Raw genomic sequence first — 14345 nt, 5'->3', positions numbered from 1 at the left:
TTCATTAAGTAGATATACCCATATATGCTTAAGTCATCTGTGAAGGTGAGAAAATAACGATATCCGCCACGAGCCTCAACATTCATCGGACCACATACATCTGTATGTATGATTTCTAAGAAATCTGTTGCTCTCTCCATACTACCGGAGAACGGTGTTTTTGTCATCTTACCCATAAGGCACGGTTCGCAAGTACCAAGTGATTCATAATCAAGTGGTTCCAAAAGCCCATCAGTATGGAGTTTCTTCATGCGCTTTATACCGATATGACCTAAACGGCAGTGCCACAAATAAGTTGCACTATCATTATCAACTCAGCATCTTTTGGTTTCAACACTATGAATATGTGTGTCACTACTACCGAGATTTAATAAAAATAGACCACTCTTTAAGGGTGCATGACCATAAAAGATATTACTTATGTAAATAGAACAACTATTATTCTCTGATTTAAATGAATAACCATCTCGCATCAAACAAGATCCAGATATAATGTTCATGCTTAATGCTGGCACCAAATAACAATTATTTAGGTCTAATATTAATCCCGAAGGTAGATGTAGAGGTAGCGTGCCGACGGCGATCACATCGACTTTGGAACCGTTTCCCACGCGCATCGTCACCTCGTCCTTAGCCAATCTTCGCTTAATCCGTAGTCCCTGTTTCGAGTTGCAAATATTAGCAACAGAACCAGTATCAAATACCCAAGTGCTGCTGCGAGCATTAGTAAGGTACACATCAATAACATGTATATCACATATACCTTTGTTCACCTTGCCATCCTTCTTATCCGCCAAATACTTGAGGCAGTTCCGCTTCCAGTGACCAGTCTGCTTGCAGTAGAAACACTCAGTTTCAAGCTTAGGTCCAGACTTGGATTTCTTCTCTTGAGCAGCAACTTGCTTACTGTTCTTCTTGAAGTTCCCCTTCTTCTTTCCTTTGCCCTTTTTCTTGAAACTAGTGGTCTTGTTGAACATCAACACTTGATGCTCCTTCTTGATTTCTACCTCCGTAGCTTTCAGCATTGCGAAGAGCTCGGGAATAGTCTTATTCATCCCTTGCATATTATAGTTCATCATGAAGCTCTTGTAGCTTGGTGGCAGTGATTGGAGAATTCTGTCAATAACGCAATCATCTTGAAGATTAACTCCCAATTGAATCAAGTGATTACAATACCCAGACATCTTGAGTATATGCTCACTGACAGAACTATTCTCCTCCATCTTGCAGCTATAGAACTTATTGGAGACTTCATATCTCTCAATCCGGGCATTTGCTTGAAATATTAACTTCAACTCCTGGAACATCTCATATGCCCCATGACGTTCAAAACGTCTTTGAAGTCCCGGTTCTAAGCCGTAAAGCATGGCACACTGAACTATCGAGTAGTCATCAGCTTTGCTCTGCCAGACGTTCATAACATTTGGTGTTGCTCCAGCAGCAGGCCTGGCACCCAACGGTGCTTCCCGGACGTAATTCTTCTGTGCAGCAATGAGGATAATCCTCAAGTTACGGACCCAGTCCGTGTAATTGCTACCATCATCTTTCAACTTTGCTTTCTCAAGGAACGCATTAAAATTCAATGGAACAACAGCACGGGCCATTTATCTACAATCATACATAAACAAGCAAGATACTATCAGGTACTAAGTTCATGATAAATTTAGGTTCAATTAATCATATTACTTAAAGAACTCCCACTTAGATAGACATCCCTCTAATCCTCTAAGTGATTACGTGATCCAAATCAACTAAACCATGTCCGATCATCACGTGAGATGGAGTAGTTTCATTGGTGAACATCGCTATGTTGATCATATCAGCTATATGATTCACGCTCGACCTTTCGGTCTCCGTGTTTTGAGGCCATATCTGTATGTGCTTGGCTCGTCAAGTATAACCTGAGTATTCCGCGTGTGCAACTGTTTTGCACCCGTTGTATTTGAACGTAGAGCCTATCACACCCGATGATCATCACGTGGTGTCTCAGCACGAAGAACTTTCGCAACGGTGCATACTCAGGGAGAACACTTCTTGATAATTAGTGAGAGATCATCTTATAATGCTACCGTCAATCAAAGCAAGATAAGATGCATAAAAGATAAACATCACATGCAATCAATATAAGTGATATGATATGGCCATCATCATCTTGTGCTTGTGATCTCCATCTCCGAAGCACCGTCATGATCACCATCGTCACCGGCGCGACACCTTGATCTCCATCGTAGCATCGTTGTCGTCTCGCCAATCTTATGCTTCCATGACTATCGCTACCGCTTAGTGATAAAGTAAAGCATTACAGCGCGATTGCATTGCATACAATAAAGCGACAACCATATGGCTCCTGCCAGTTGCCGATAACTCGGTTACAAAACATGATCATCTCATACAATAAAATTTAGCATCATGTCTTGACCATATCACATCACAACATACCCTGCAAAAACAAGTTAGACGTCCTCTACTTTGTTGTTGCATGTTTTACGTGGCTGCTACGGGCTTAAGCAAGAACCAATCTTACCTACACATCAAAACCACAACGATAGTTTGTCAAGTTGGTGCTGTTTTAACCTTCGCAAGGACCGGGCGTAGCCACACTCGGTTCAACTAAAGTTGGAGAAACTGTCACCCGCAAGCCACCTATGTGTAAAGCACGTCGGGAGAACCGGTCTCGCGTAAGCGTACGCGTAATGTCGGTCCGGGCCACTTCGTCCAACAATACCGCCGAACCAAAGTATGACATGCTGGTAAGCAGTATGACTTATATCGCCCACAACTCACTTGTGTTCTACTCGTGCATATAACATCAACACATAAAACCTAGGCTCGGATGCCACTGTTGGGTTTCATAGTAATTTCAAAAAATTTCCTACGCACACGCAAGATCATGCTGATGCATAGCAACGAGAGGGGAGAGTGTGATCTACGTACCCTTATAGATCGACAACGGAAGCGTTAGGTTGATGTAGTCGTACGTCTTCACGGCCCGACCAATCAAGCACCGAAACTACGACACCTCCGAGTTCTAGCACACGTTCAGCTCGATGACGATCCCCGGACTCCGATCCAGCAAAGTGTCGGGGAAGAGTTCCGTCAGCACGACGGCGTGGTGACGATCTTGATGTACTAATGTCGCAGGGCTTCGCCTAAGCACCGCTAGAATATTATCGAGGACTATGGTGGAAGGGGGCACCGCACACGGCTAAGAATATGATCACGTGGATCAACTTGTGTCTCTAGGGGTGCCCTCTGCCTCCGTATATAAAGGATCAAAGGGGGGGGGGGGTGCGGCCGGCCAGGATATGGCGCGCCAGGAGGAGTCCTACTCCTTTCGGGAGTAGGATTCCCCCTTTCCTAGTTGGAATTGGATTCAGGAGGGGGGAAAGAGGAGAGAGAGAAGGAAGGGGGGCGTCGACCCCCTCTCCTTGTCCTATTCGGACTAGGGGGGGGGGAGGGGCGCGCGGCCCAGCCCTGGCCACCTCTCCTTTCTTCCACTAAGGCCCACTAAGGCCCATATACCTCCCGGGGGGTTCTGGTAACCTCCCGGTAATCCGGTAAAATCCCGATTTCACCCGGAACGCTTCCGATATCCAAATATAGGCTTCCAATATATCAATCTTTATGTCTCGACCATTCCGAGACTCCTCGTCATGTCCGTGATCACATTCGGGACTCCGAACAAACTTCGGTACATCAAAATGCATAAACTCATAATATAACTGTCATCAAAACCTTAAGCGTGCGGACCCTACAGGTTCGAGAACAATGTAGACATGACCGAGACACGTCTCCGGTCAATAACCAATAGCGGAACCTGGATGCTCATATTGGCTCCTACATATTCTACGAAGATCTTTTATCGGCCAGACCGCATAACAACATACGTTGTTCCCTTTGTCATCGGTATGTTACTTGCCCGAGATTCGATCGTCGGTATCCAATACCTAGTTCAATCTCGTTACCGGCAAGTCTCTTTACTCGTTCAGTAATACATCATCTCACAACTAACTGATTAGTTGCAATGCTTGCAAGGCTTATGTGATGTGCATTACCGAGAGGGCCCAGAGATACCTCTCCGACAATCGGAGTGACAAATCCTAATCTCGAAATACGCCAACCCAACATCTACCTTTGGAGACACCTGTAGAGCTCCTTTATAATCACCCAGTTACGTTGTGATGTTTGGTAGCACACAAAGTGTTCCTCCGACAAACGGGAGTTGCATAATCTCATAGTCATAGGAACATGTATAAGTCATGAAGAAAGCAATAGCAACATACTAAACGATCGGGTGCTAAGCTAATGGAATGGGTCATGTCAATCAGATCATTCACCTAATGATGTGATCCCATTAATCAAATAACAACTCTTTGTCCATGGTTAGGAAACATAACCATCTTTGATTAACGAGCTAGTCTAGTAGAGGCATACTAGTGACACTCTGTTTGTCTATGTATTCACACATGTATTATGTTTCCGGTTAATACAATTCTAGCATGAATAATAAACATTTATCATGGTATAAGGAAATAAATAATAACTTTATTATTGCCTCTAGGGCATATTTCCTTCACCAAACCTGTCGTTTTGGCTGTTAGACGCGGCTAATATGTGAATCAGTGACATTTTGTTACTCACTTGCTGCATAAGTGGTGGTGATTTGTGATTTTTCGCAAAGCGGTGGCAACCTGTTATCTTAGCCACAAATGTGGTGGTGTGAGCAATTTACACGTATTTGCTCAAGGTACCTGTGATCGGTTGTTGGCCGCATCTTTTTGTTGCATATAATAGTGGAATATAATTATCTATTTTATACTAAAATAATACTAGAAGTTACCAAAAAGGGCTAACATCATGTTATCGATTATGTTGGCCTTTGATTAATAATTCACTATCAATGAATGTGATATAATCACTCACAAAATAAGAAAAATGATTGTGATATAGTGTATTCAACTCAATACCATTATATTCACCATGAAATATATTATATTTCATGTGTTATATATTCAATACTGTAAATACATATATTATTTCTTTCTTTCTTTAGCGTCTCTAGAGTCCAGTTAATACGTAAAGTAATTTTGTAAGCTTAATTTTGAAGGATTTATACTTGGGTTTTATTTTTTGATGGGAAGGGTCTATACTTGTTGTTGGTTGGCTACATCGCCTTGCTACAACAACAATTAAATATAAAAAAGTCATTGTATGTAATGCTAAAATTTCAACTTGGTCGACTGAAGTCTACAAGCGCTGTTGCTCGTGCCTAGTGACCAACTGCTCGTGTCCGGTTGAACGGGAGATTGAATTGTAGAACAACACTTTTCAACCCATCCGAGTTCGTTGGCTCAAGGTCTTTGAGGCAATGGACCTGGACTTAATCGGAGACGGAGGCCATGGATGCCAGAGGAAGGTTGATACATTAATGGGGAGTGCCCTTTTTTCAGCCTAGACCGCTATTAGTCACTCCCTGTTGTTCATGGATGTGAGTTTGGAGATTCGGAAGATTATTCCAGATTCGTGGTGTACAGTATCAAAGACCAGGCAGTGGCGCAATTACCGGCGGAGATGACGATGGTGGTGGTATCGCATGCTGGTCCATGGTCATAGTCTTCATTTTCTTTGTCCCAAAACTAATATGTAACTCATTCGTTAATTAGGATTACGGACTATGCATGTTGCTGCCTGTCATGTATAAGGGAAACATGTTTTTGGTAACCTAAAGATAATTTTTAGTCTCTCAACTTATCATGAAATGTGGCTTTTGTCCCTGAACTTTTTTGAGTAACCTTCGTCCCTCCATTTTTAATCCTGAGTAGATTTAGTTTTGAAAGTGGCATTTCTCTGTCAAACATGGTTTTGACCAGACAAGTCATGGCTTTGGCCACATCATAACTCAATGTTGGCATCTCTCTCTCTCTCTCTGTGTGTGTGTCTCTCTCTCTCTCTCTGTGTGTGTGTGTGTGTGTGTGTCTCTCTCTCTCTCTCTCCCATTTTATGTAGCCGGTGGTGTTGCTCTAGGAGGACGGTGAGGGCGACCGAAACATCCTGCATCTACCTTGAACTCCACCAAGTGTGGCCTACTCATTTCCTTTGTTGCATCGTTGAGATCGTGCATCACCTCTCGTAGATGCCTTGAGGTTTAGTGCCAAAATGGTGTTGGCTTTCAACAAAGAAGGGGCTGGTGTTGATGAGGTCCAATGATAAATCTTAGGTCATGTTTGGTTGTAGGGGATCTTAATCCCATAGTGGAATAAATCCACCCAGGGATTGGGTTGATTCCCTACTTGACAGCCAATCCCCTCGACTTTGGAGAGGGTTATTCACTCCACTGCTCAGAGTAGATTCTTTTCTCCCCCCTGGAACAACGTGGAATTGGGTGGATTAGGCACGGATTTTCCCTATTGCGACCTTAATCAGACAAATTGGTCACTCAAATCCAGGAATTATTCCCCCTGGGTTCACGAAAGTAAAAACATTTAGGCCGAAGATAGGTGACACAATAGATTGCAACGAGCACATAGGAGAGAGAGGTGCATGATGGTGTGCTCACCGACACCAATTGAACCAGCTTTTAGAAGCTCAAGAGAGAGGAAGGGTGATGGATTAAAATACCCAACATTAAAACTGGAGATGTGGTGACTAGGTTAGAAAGGGTAGGGCTTGTTATGCTCGTGGGTGGGGCTTGTGCTGCTCCGGTGCTTGCCCAATGGAAAGTCTTCATTTTCTTTTCCCCAAAACTAATATGTAACTCATTCATTAATTAGGATTTGGGACACGAACCAACTTATGATTGGATGGTTAGAGGACTGTGGTATCCCAGCCCATGAGGATTCAAGTCCTGGTGCTCGCATTTATTTTTATTTCAGGATTTCTAGCGATGTGCATTCAGTGGGAGGAGACATTCCTGTCGACGACGAGGTGTTCATAGGGGTAGGGTGTGCGTGTGTGTTCATAGGGGTGAGTGTATGCACGTGTATATGAGCACTTGCGTTTGTACTGTTTTGAAAAAAATAGGATTTGAGACTATGCATGTTGGTGCCCGTCATACATACGAGAAACATGTTTTTATTGAGCTAAAGATAATTTTTAGTCTCTCAAATTATCATGAAATGTGGTTTTTGTCCTTGAACTTTTTTGAGTAATCTCCGTCCCTCAATTTTTAATACTGAGTAGGTTTAGTATTGAAAGTGGTATTTCTCTAGCAAACCTGATATGTCATGGTTTTGCCTGCATCACAACTCGATGTTGGCATAGGACAGCATGTCATTGAGAGAATCCCTCTCTCTCTCTCATTTTACGTAGCCAGTGGTGTTGCTCTAGGAGGACGGTTAGGGCGACTGAAGCATCCTGCCTCTACCTTGAACGCCACGAAGTGTGGCCTACTCATTTCCTTCGTTGCATGAGATCGTGTATCGCCTCTCGCAATTTCCTAGAGGTTCTGGGTGAAAATGGTGTTGGCTTTCACCAAAGAAGGGGCTTGTGTTGATGAGGTCCAATGATAAACCTTAGGTCATGTTTGGTTGTAGGGGATCTAATCCCACAATGGAATAAATCCACCCAGGGATTGGGTTGATCCCCTACTTGAAAGCCAATCCCTTCGACTTTGGAGAGGGATATTCGGTCCACTGCTCAAAGTAAATTATTTTCTGCTCACCTGGAACAACGTAGAATGGGGTGGATTAGGTAGGGATTTTCCCTGCTGCGACCTTAACCAGACAAATAGATCACTCAAATCCAGGAATTATTCCCCGCCTGGGTGTTCAACGTGGATTGAGCTGTGATCCCGACGTGATCACTCTCTAACCAAATAGGCCCTTAGGGTTCATCAAAGTAAAAAAACATGTATGCCGAAGATAAGTGACACAATAGATTGAAACGAGCACAGAGGAGAGAGAGGAGCATGATGGTGTGCTCACCGGGACCAATTGAACCGGCGGCAGAAGCTCAAGAGAGAGGAAGGGTGATGGATTAAAATACCCAACATTAAAACTGGAGATGTGGTGACTAGGTTAGAAAGGGTAGGGCTGGTTTTGTTCGCGGGTGGGGCTAAATGGTAGTTGGCTCTCGTCTTGGCCATGCGCGCTTTGGCTTGCTATTCCTGTCCCTTGGGCCAGGACATGCTATTTTGGGGCTAAAAACTAAAGCTCGATCCCAACCTAAATTTATTTTTGGGCTATAGACTGAGGCCCGAGTCTAGCCCTGCCAGATTGTCGGGCCATGCTGCCCATGCCCAGGTATACTTTACACACACAAAATTCAACAACATTTTTGAGTCAAAAATATTCTTAGAGAACATATTTTCTTTTCAAAGAAACTGGGATTAACGTGAGAGCTATTTTTTTACCACTCTACTTCCCCTTTATTCATTTGTGATCAGGCTTACTCTTTAAGTAGCACGAGAAGAAGCTCATAAGGAGCATTATCTAACCACTCATTACAAAGCAAACTTCTAGTAATCCTAGCTAATTCGTGTGCAACCACATTCGATTCTTTGGGACAAAATTCGAAGACAACAGAGCTAAACTCACAAGCCAAATGATAAGAATCATGAACAATGGCCGCGACATCTCCAGCATATAGGCCATCATTATTCATTATCCCCATGATTTCCTGATTATCCGAGTTGACAATCTGTTGCACCCTTACCTGCTATTGCACACACTCATAAAGTGTCTACTGTAGACCCGGTCACGATTCATGTGGTCTGGTTGAGCCCGTTAGCCCTGACGGACCGGGCCTCCGTTTGTTACCAATAGGGTACCTGTCTAGCATGGAGAACCATTAATTAGGGGAGCTCCTAAGTGGCGCCTTAAGCGCCACTTGGATGAACGGGCGCCCACGTGCCCCTCCTCATGGGCCGGCCCAAGTAAGGCAAGTTCGATCGATTCACCCATTCCCACCCCCTCGCAGCTCGAGCACTGTTTGGTTGACCAGTACCATTGATTTTTTTTAAATATGAAAATAAAAAAAATAAAAAAACATGAATTCAAAATTGACCTCGGACATTGAAAAAAATATTCACAAACTTTAAAAAAAGTTCACGAATTTGTAAAACAGTTTGTCGAATTTTAAAAAAAGTTCATCGAATTTAAAATAAGTTTATCCAATTAAAAAATAGTTCACCGAATTTGAAAAGTTCATTGATCTTCAAAAAAATCATTGAATTTGAAAAAATGTTCATCGATTTTGGAAAAAGTTTATATATTTTGAAAAAAGTTCACCGAATATGAAAAAAAGTTCATCGATTTGCCAAAAGTTCAACGAATATGAAAAAAAGTTCATCGATTTTGCAAAAAGTTCGCCGAATATGAAAAAAAGTTCATCGATTTTGCAAAAAGTTCGCCGAATATGAAAAAAAGTTCATCGATTTTGCAAATCGAAGAAGCGGGCGCTTTTTAGGATTTGCCATTAATTAGGGTCTAGCAGTGACAAACCCTTTGACCCCAGATTTGAACCGTGTCGGTAAGAATACCGATGCTATCATTGTCGCCGGAGTGCAGCACAAGGACAAGCCTCCCCTGCCAGCCCCTCCACATGTCTCTGCAACCCGAGTCTCCAAATTTTCCCAATCGCTGGAGCCCGGCGAGGAATACCACTACCACAGACGTTGCAGGAAAATTTAAGATGCAAAGTAGCCATCAAGCCACCAGAGTAGAGCATGTAGGCAAGTTGCCCTCTTGTTGAACCCTTCACCATCCTCCTCTTCTCCCATCCGGTCTCCAGGTCTTGTACAATGTTGGAACCAATCAAGCCACCGGTCAACGGAAAAATGCGTACAAGTGGAGCACACCGTCAGCAACAAACAAAGAAGAGGGCCGAACGGTTTACCCTTCGCCCTCTTAGGTGAGGTTCGGGGCCGAACCTGAACCTATAATTTTTTTTTTTGAATTTTTTTGATTGCTTACTGATCTCGTTACAGCTCCATTGTCCAAATTTTCATTCTCCACCCCAGAAGTTACGCACGCACAAATGGCAGCCCAATATTACTTGGCCCATAGCCCCATACGCACGCAAAATGATAGGGTAAATTCGAGTACATACAATACGTACGTGCATCATCGGCTCGGCTGTAATCAAGCGCCGCACCGCCATCCCCCGGCGGCGTATCCATCTATCGATTAAACGCCGCCGCCGCCAGCATGAACTGCATGAGGAACTCGTGCTGCGGCTTCTGTCGGCTTCAGAGCCTCCGCCGTTACCCCAACCTCTCGCCACTACGGCCGCCCTGTTGCACCGCCGCCGACTCTCCATGGGTCGCCATCCCCACGGCCGTTCTGCTCTTTCTCGTCACCTGCGACCGCGAGAAGGTACCGTGCACCGACCGCGTCCACTGGGTCCCCTCGCCGCTCTGTCGCTCCTTGATCGGGGACACCATCTTCGAGAGGATCAAGGAGAAACGCGGGCACGCCTTCCTTGGCCCGTGTGACCAGGACACCGTCCGTGTCCGGCTCATCGCCTCTGCTATCTTCCGCGCAGCCCAAGACCTCTTCTCTCGCGACGGTGACCGCGACGATAAGCAGGAGAAGACGGCGGCGGCGCTCTATGACCTCAAGTGGGAGCTGATCATTTTCGATAATGAAAAGGCCAAGGCGTACAGCTTGCCCAATGGTAAGATTGTAGTCTACACTGGATTGCTCAACTGCCTAAACACCGACGCTGAAATTGCCACCCTTATTGCGCACGAGGTAGGTTAATTTTCGTTATTGTTTTTTTTTTTTGTCATCCTTCAATGGGACGGAATTCAGTTATGCCTTCTTTTCTTATTATATTAGGCCGGACACGTTGTTGCAAACCATAACACGGAGTTCTCAAGGATGATTCCCTTCCATGACAAACTGGCCTCCCAAAGGTATTCTACTTAACCTTTCACAATTTACGTACGTCGATTTTATTAGTTAATACATTATTTTCTTCTTTAAAAGACGCAATTACATTTTCTCACTCCCTTTACTGCAAAAAGGAACCTTATTGAAACTTGCTGGTTTGCCAAGTCCTAGTTGCCCCATATAAGCAAGTATATTGCATGTTAGAGGCTATACCAGGTCTCATGTGTGTTTTACGTGATGTATATAATGTAGGAATGAGATGGAGGCGGATCTCATCGGACTGAAGCTACTGGCAGCCGCTGGTTTTGATACAGACCAAGCCCATGGGGTCTATGAGAAGTCCAGGGAGATCCGAAGAGGCAGCTGGTCTCGGTTTCATCCTTGGTGTAAGAAAGAATAACAGTTTTTACCATGAGGCAGTGTCATGGAGGTGGTGCTGGAACTGTACAAGCAAATTTGTGCCGGAAGAAACTCCGGCTGGCGTTTTCCTTGCGGAGTTCTCCAATATTAATTATATTTTAGAGTAACTTTGTAAAAAGTTTTTAAGATTTAATACACCGTCTTGATATGACGACAGTGAAATAAAATTATTTATCACATACTCAAATTACTACTTGGTGGAGCGACCCCTACAAGTGCTATTACTACTTGGTCGTGTTTTGGGATCGAATTCTCATGCTTGAGCAGGAGATTGAATAGAGGGCACCTCTTTGAAACATATATCTGGACTCGCCGGTTCAAGGGCTTTGAGGCACCTCGATGCGAACCACGGCGGTGGAGGTCATAAACGTTGGTTGAAGGTTGACACCGTCTGCCTACAGTGCTCTTAGTCCCTCCCCATGTATGGTTTGGTTGGAGCTGGAGCCCTGAAGATTACGTGTAATTTTCTGTGTATAAACTCAACACTGGCTATCGAAATGTCAGGGAGAGAAATCCAACATCATTTTCTTTGTGTTGCATTGTACAATATCAGAGAAAAGCCAAAACCGGGGGGGGGGGGGGGGGGGGATGGTGTATCAGTGTGCAGACTGCAGTGACTAGACTAGTGACGGGCATGATTCGATGTTGGCGTAGCTCATGAGAGAGGAAATGTGATGGACAAAATCTACGCAATATTAAGAGTTCACGGGCAAAGGTCACAGGAAAAAAAATTAAAAGGACGTTTTAGAGGAATACCACCGCAAGGGACTAACTCTATCCAGTATTAAGAGTTTTATTTTGGGACATGTTTACCTTCGATCCAGTTTCAGATGTAGATATAATGTTATTTTCTAGAGACCCTAGTCTATCGAACCATGGGAAGTAATGCTTATTAAGGAGATTGGTGCAAAAACTTGTTAATAGTTCCAATTTTCCGGACAAAATTGCAAATGTGACAAAGACAATAATAAAGAAATAGGTCAGGGCTAAAGGTTTCGTTTGCTGCCATGTAGTTGCATTCGAGGTCCTATTTAGATAAAGTACATGACATTAGTGATGGGATCAAATTGGCAGATCTCCGGTAGGGGTTACCGAGCTAATAGTCCTACACGATGGTAATAGGGGAATGGGTTTTCGCCCAGGTTCGTGTTTTTCTTAGAGACAGAACACTACGTCCTGCTTGTGTTTGTGTTGTTTTGGGATGGAGTACAAAGTGCAAGTGATCTACCACGAGATCGCTGTGTCTAGATCTGATGATCTAAGTTGTGTCTTACAAACTAGCCCAGTCTCGGCTTATATAAGAATACCAAAGGCATATGATTATAAGTTTCTAGTCGGCTATGTCAGTGGAGAGGAGTTATCCACGGATAAGAAGTCCTTGTCTTGAACGACAAGGCTTTCTTTATGTTTCTTGTAGATCGCTATGGGCTTTCCAAAGGGGCCTAGGACGGAACCGACGAGGGGACCTCAAGCTGGCCGGCCTGGCTGGGAGTCAACATGGTAAGAGGCCCCCCTAGCCGGGACACCGTCAATAGCCCCTGAATAAGTCTTCAAATCTGGCCACACCTTGACTTCTCTGAGTTGTTCGCCATCTTTGGACGCCGATCTTGAAACTGGCTCAACGAGAACTTTCCCTGGTTAGTGTTTTCTGGTAGCGAAGCTTCGATACTGGACTGCATCCAAGGTGTCATGGACCACCATCTTGAAAAGGTTGAAGGAGTTTAGCCGAGCTGCACGCCGGAAAGGTTTCCCACATAGCCACCCGCTCGCAGCAGGCATTCATGACGAACTATTTCCGAAGTGGTGCGCACCACCTCGGTCTTTAGTTATCGATGCAGATGGCTAGCTTCCGTGGAATTTTTTTCTGCCAAGCCGGCTTCCGCGAGCCAGTTTTTCATGGAATATACCGATCGGTGCAATTTATTCTCTGTCGAGATATGCACCTGAAGGATAAAATAAAACCGCTGATCATAGTGGCCCTTGAGATCCAGGTCAATTTGCCGAATTCTTTCTTGATAGGACCAAATTCTCGCTTGATATGATCGAATTCTCGCTTGATAGCATATTTTAGGAAAAGCGCGGTGTGCAGTAGCTCCTGAAACACATTAAATTCCCTACATCGAATCAATAATGGAGTAGCCCTGAAACTCGGGTTGGACAACATGGTGACGGAGTCGATGCCTACCAATCACAGGTGCGGGGGCGGGGGGGGGGGGGGGGGGGGGGTCCCGAGCTAGTGGCTAGATACGATGGTAACAGTAGATGCAAGGTCTATTCATCAAATGTAAAGGGCGGACACTAGGCGTCATCCGGATGATACGCGCGCCAAAACAGCCGGTTCGCTAGCCGTATGATCAATCCACCAGCACACATCTTCCACCATATGATTCACTAACTTAGCTCAGCCTTTTTCGCTACGTGCGTGCTGAGCCGTGGAGGCATTGCTTTCCACACATCACGTGGGTTGTGGCCATCGGGACTGGTTTAAACTTTTTATTTCTTTTCAGATGACTGATTTTTGGCCATACAATGATTTTTTAGATGACTGATTTTGGGTCATGCAAGGAAAATTATATACGATCATACCCTGATGCCAACATCCATAGGTATGAGCTATGGTCGCATCAAAAGTAGTGGCGGCTTGATTGCTTTAAGGCGTGCTGCAATGGAGGCCCGACCGCCTCAACGAACTTGCGACGACATGCTTCTATGGCCGCAATGATGGCACAACGGCGGTGTGCTTCGTTGGCCTTGGTGATGCTGAGACGAAAGGTTGACCGCTTCGATGATGTTGCGACAACATGGTTGACGGCCGCTATGTGCTTTAACGGTTGCGGCGATGCTATGACAGCAACCTCGCTACTTCAATGATGTTATGATGGTGTGCTTCGACAGCCGTGGCGGGTGCTTCACGACCACGACGGGTGCTACGAGCCTACAATGGCAATCTGGCTGCTTCGATGATGTTGCGACGTCTTGTTTCGACGGCCGCGACAGGTGCTTCAATAGCGGCGGCGATGCTACGAAGGCAACCTGGCTGCTTCGATGATGTTACGACATCGTGTTTCGACGGCCGCGACAGGTGCTTCAATA

General features: G+C 44.7%; 1 protein-coding gene across 1 annotated transcript; it reads left to right on the top strand.

Annotated features, from left to right (window-relative positions):
- The first annotated feature begins 10145 nt into the window (after positions 1 to 10145).
- Positions 10146 to 11232, top strand: LOC147963325 (mitochondrial metalloendopeptidase OMA1-like). The gene is made up of 3 exons (XM_087531283.1): positions 10146 to 10691; positions 10779 to 10855; positions 11085 to 11232. Exons 1-3 carry the CDS (start codon positions 10146 to 10148, stop codon positions 11230 to 11232), a joined length of 771 nt encoding a protein of 256 aa, XP_087387409.1.
- The last annotated feature ends 3113 nt before the right edge of the window (positions 11233 to 14345 follow it).

Source organism: Triticum urartu, chromosome 6A, assembly GCF_056163025.1.
Source record: "Triticum urartu cultivar PI428250 chromosome 6A, HENAU_Tu73, whole genome shotgun sequence".
In the NCBI taxonomy this organism is placed as follows: domain Eukaryota; kingdom Viridiplantae; phylum Streptophyta; class Magnoliopsida; order Poales; family Poaceae; genus Triticum; species Triticum urartu.
The sequence above is the reverse complement of the archived record's forward strand: the minus strand, read 5'-3'. Positions and strand labels throughout refer to the sequence as shown.